At 36.8% G+C, this 4644-nt stretch overlaps 1 protein-coding gene across 1 annotated transcript; it reads left to right on the top strand.

Moving 5' to 3' along the window:
• Nucleotides 1-878: 878 nt before the first annotated feature.
• Nucleotides 879-4162, top strand: LOC139884969 (uncharacterized). The gene is made up of 14 exons (XM_071868928.1): nt 879-1050; nt 1600-1727; nt 1827-1898; nt 1979-2092; nt 2262-2330; nt 2416-2472; nt 2587-2640; nt 2723-2785; nt 2954-3016; nt 3200-3364; nt 3462-3617; nt 3740-3820; nt 3912-3973; nt 4075-4162. The coding sequence occupies exons 1-14, from the start codon at nt 879-881 to the stop codon at nt 4160-4162; spliced, it is 1344 nt and encodes a 447-aa protein (XP_071725029.1).
• Nucleotides 4163-4644: the final 482 nt, after the last annotated feature.

The raw sequence follows: 4644 nt of genomic DNA, 5'->3' as shown, positions 1-4644 counted from the left end.
CAAAAGAGAAAGGATAAAAAATTGGCAGGCAATATAAAATATTTATCAATAAGATCCTATTTTTTATTTCGCGTAGAGCATTTTTGGGTCATCCCTGTACAACTGTATTTCTATCTCTTAGAAACTCTTTCTATAAAGAATTTAATGAACCGATTCAATAAAAGTATTTTTAATGAAAAAATCTGAAATTTAAATTGCAAACTAATGGGTGAAAGCCCAGCCCATTGGAAACTGGTTTGGATTTTAATGACTCGGGCCATTGGGCCTTTTGCCACAACAACGACTTTTGATGATTGGGTCTTTGGATCGAACCGATCATTGCTTCAAAGTTTGGTCTTTGTTAATTTTAATCGATTCGATTCGAGTCGATTGAAGTCCTTTAATCTAATTCTAACCCCAGTCCATACCGTCGTTTATTTTGTCACCTACCAGCTTGTCCCACACTGTACTCGTCTCGTTTTGTGTACCTCCCATCTGAATCCGATCAACAAGAAACAAATGTCCTCCTCTCCTTCATTAAGTTTGCTGACGTGTCAAAATCTCGCACACCCACGAGCCATCAGATATTTCTCCGACTGACACGTGTCGAAACCATCATCATCACCTTAATCAAAATTTCTCATCGCTGTCCTTCTGTCCCTCCCTCGTTTATATCACCAAAAAAGATTAAAAAAAATCAAAACACACATCGTCCTTCCAAATTAAATAATTCAACTACCGTACTGTAGATATTAACACGTCGTCGTTTAATTCATCTTTTTTTCCAAGTCTGCTTCTACTACAGAACTTGAAATCAATCACTGTATTTATAGTATAAATAAATTAGAAAAAAGTTTTATTGAACTCCTCTCCCTGTGCTTACGAGTTTTTGGTGGTTCATGGCGGCCTCAAAGCTCGTGATATGTTCTCTCTTGATTTGCTTCCTTTTCGCCTCTCAGATTTCGGCTGATGCTTCGATTGGAGAGCCAGTCGTCGGATCAGACGGTTCTGAATCTTCCTCCGCTTTGAAGATCGAACTAGACCAACTCAACTCTAAGATCCAAGCCCTTGGTTAGATACTTTCTCTTGCTTAATATTCAGTGTCTGTGTAATCGGTTTCTATAAAGTCCATGTGGGAATTTGAGCATATCGCCGAGCATTGATGATTTTATGCTTGTTAGAAGTTGGATTTTCGCGATTCGTGTAGGCATTTCAAGTTATTTGGGAGTATCATCTGTTAAACTTGATGTGCGTGTTACACCTGTTTATCTATTGAATGGTTGACTTCAATGCAGAATCGTTAACTTCAATTTTTTCGCTATAGCTTCGAGTTTGCTCTCTGTTACTTCAAGCATTTTACTCGACATTTGTGTTTTCTCGTATGAATTAATTATGAGCTTACTTAATCCTGTAAGAGTATAAATATGTTTATACATTGAATCCCTGATTGAAAATAGCAACGCTTAATGTGAACTGGACAAGGCATTATTTGAAAATAGTAACTGTATGCAATTGTGAAATCTGCTTGATTTTATAAGTACAATTGATTGCTGAATTGAAATTTAATTAGTTTTTGTTGCAATAAAGCTCAACTAATTAATGATTCTGATCTTTAATAAGAGTCGCATGTCCAAGAGAAAATACGAGACTTGAAAAGCAAAGATGAGATAATAGCACAGAAAGAGAAAATCATCCAGGAGAAGTCCAGTATTGTCTCTTCCTTGGAGAGTGATCTTTCATCCCTTCAGGTACCCACCTTGTATGGAAGTTAATGGTCGTCTGCGTTTACTTTTGTTATTTGAAAATGTAGTTCATGTATGTGTATTAATTCCTCTATGATTTGGCAGAATAAAGGGAAACTCGATGCTGCAGAAAAAGTGGGGAAAGCTCATGCTCGGGCTGGTGAGCTGGAGAAGCAGGTTTGATACAAACCTAAAGAAACCCAGAAGGATTTCATAAAAAAGTTCCTTTTTTTTTCTCATTTTATTTCTTGGTGCAGATTGACAAGCTCAAAAAGGACATTGAAGAGCAAGACAAGGAGAAAAAGGTCTTGGAAGCCCGCACAACTGAAGCTGAAAAGAACATAAGCGAATTGAATTTGAAGCTGGAAAAAGTAAGTTAAATTGCATAAATTTGGGTGAATTCAATTCTGCTGAAAGTGGTCTGGTCATTTTTATATTTCCACTTTCCGTTTTGGTCAAGTCATCTGGAACTACCATTTTACCTTATTATTTCGTAAGTGGGCCGAATAATGATAGTGGATACTGGGTTTCCTCTAACAGCTTCAAAAGATCAATGAGGAACAGAAGAGCAAGATCCATAAAACCGAGCGTGCTCTTAAGTTTGCGGAGGTATGTTACTAACTTAATGAACTCTTCATAATGCAACGTTTCAATTGGGAATCATAATCAATGGTTCTTGTTTTCATCATCTTAGGAGGAAATGGTGAAGGCAAAGTATGAGGCTACTTCAAAGCATAGGGAGTTGTCTGAGGTAAATGATTTGCTTAGTTTAGAAGGTCATGCGTTTGAATTGATTTGGTCTCATCTTTCTAAATGTAGCACATGGTTGCTAATGCATCATCTTGTGATATGTGATCTGTGTCAGGTTCATGGTGCATGGCTTCCTCCTTGGCTTGCTGTTCATGTGATTCGTCTTCAGGTAAATAGATGCTTTAACGATTTATTCTCTTTATAGCAACTTTTAGCAACTTTCAAGACGTTTGACTTGCAATCCTATGCAGTCCGTCACACAACTATATTGGAACGAGCATGGAAAACCTGCCATGAATAAGGTGCTTGAGAAGGTAATTGCAACTTCTTTCCACATTGACATTGGCATGTGACATCTCTTTCACACAAGCTGATATCTTTGCACTCTTGGGATTGATCTGTTGGAGCCAGTACTAGCTGTTCCTCAATCAATTGCACCCAATTTGACTGTGTATGAACGTTATATTTGAATTTGTTTTCAGGTATCAGAGAAAAAGGCCCAAGCTGGAAAGTGGGCTGAACCTCATGTAGAAACCATCAAAACTGTAAGTGCTTGCTCTTTTCTCAAGGTTTTTTAACAACTCATGGATCATGAAGTTATATGCATCTTGGCAACCCGGAAATTGAAGAGTCTATTCTTATTCTTTAATTAAATGCTGCTTTCTTTTCCGAAATCGAATTAAATTTCTAGAGTATACTTTCTCATTCTCTGCCTTTGCTATTTCAAGAAATGGGTACCAGCAGCAATAGAACAGCTGGAGGCTCTAAGAACACAGGCTGAACCACACGTGCAAACAGTCAAGGCAAAATCAATTGAAGTCTATGAAACATCAAAGACTACACTAACACCACATGTGATCAAAGTCCAAGAAGTTGTGGATCCTTATTTCCAGGTATTTTGCTTTCCTGGCTCTCTGCCTACCTTTTTTTATTAAAAAAAAAAATGAATTGTATTAGCATTAGTCATAAACACACATAACGTCTTCACAGCAAGCTAAGGAGCTCAGCAAGCCATATATCGATCAGGTTGCCACGATGGCAAAACCACACGTTGAGAAAGTGCGAGTGGTATTGAAGCCTTATACAAAGGAGGTGGTCAAAGCTTATGGGAAGTTTCTAGAGTCTGCAACATTGTACCATCACCAGGTACTTATATCTAAGCCTGGCTGATTGACTGTTAGTGGACAAACAATGGTGTGCTATTAAAAAAAATGTATCCCTCACCAGATGTATCATATTATGCTGAAATATTTCTCTGTTTTGCTCAGCTTCAAGGTATTGTGCGGGAAAATTTGAAAAAATATGAGCTGACAAAACCTCTTGCCAGTAAAGAGCTCGAGTGGTTTGCGGTAAGCACTTCTTATAAGCTGGATTATGTAACCTTGTCTACTGATTCTTTACCATCGTTGCCAAATAATGCTCTTATTCAATTGTTTTCAGGCCTCAGCATTGCTTGCCCTTCCTATCATCATCTTGTTCAGAATATTATCAGCCACATTCTGGTTAGTTTTATCATATCTACTTTAGAAATGGTTTTTACTGTTTGATTATGTAAGATAAGTTCTTGCTAAACAAAGATACTAATAATATATAATACATGCAGTACAAAGACTAAGAGACCAGCTCGTCACGCTCATCCACACCATCACGGTGGCCGTCGAAAAGCTAAAAGGGGACATCCAGACAAGTAGAGAGTTGCAGTTGGTCTCATTGGCCCTATTTTGGGAAACACGAAGGGTATACTGTAATCTATATATATTCTCTCCAGAGGTTTTTTTGTTTTATGCCAGTGATATTGGTATAGGAGCACAACCTCTCAGCTTTTTTTTTAGATTTTTAAAACTACTAGTGTTGGTAATGTTTTTTCTTGTGTAGATCAATTGTTTGATGACTCATTTGTGTGAATGAGTGAATGACAAATTATTCATCCAACTAAGTTTAAATTTTTCCTTGAATTTAATTTGTATTTTGAATTTATTGTTTTTCTCTTTTTTAAATAAGAATTGTTAATCTCTGAGTTGAATTGTTCCACGAGGAATGAATGTCATTCTAGTAAACTCTATTTTGGATAAAATTAATTTATATTTTAATCTTTATTGAAGTAGTATTACCAAGTGTATATCAGGGCATGGTTCAATTGAGTGAGTATCATCTCTTCTATTCAAGAGGTCAA

The sequence above is a fragment of the Rutidosis leptorrhynchoides genome, unplaced genomic scaffold (genome assembly GCF_046630445.1).
Source record: "Rutidosis leptorrhynchoides isolate AG116_Rl617_1_P2 unplaced genomic scaffold, CSIRO_AGI_Rlap_v1 contig65, whole genome shotgun sequence".
NCBI lineage: Eukaryota > Viridiplantae > Streptophyta > Magnoliopsida > Asterales > Asteraceae > Rutidosis > Rutidosis leptorrhynchoides.
The sequence above is the reverse complement of the archived record's forward strand: the minus strand, read 5'-3'. Positions and strand labels throughout refer to the sequence as shown.

Coding starts and splice junctions, on each gene's coding strand:
- LOC139884969 (XM_071868928.1), top strand. CDS start 879: ATGGCGGCCTCAAAGCTCGTGATATGTTCTCTCTTGATTTGCTTCCTT. Junction 2,093..2,261: donor TGAATTTGAAGCTGGAAAAA/GTAAGTTAAATT, acceptor TTCCTCTAACAG/CTTCAAAAGATCAATGAGGA. Junction 2,331..2,415: donor GTGCTCTTAAGTTTGCGGAG/GTATGTTACTAA, acceptor TCATCATCTTAG/GAGGAAATGGTGAAGGCAAA.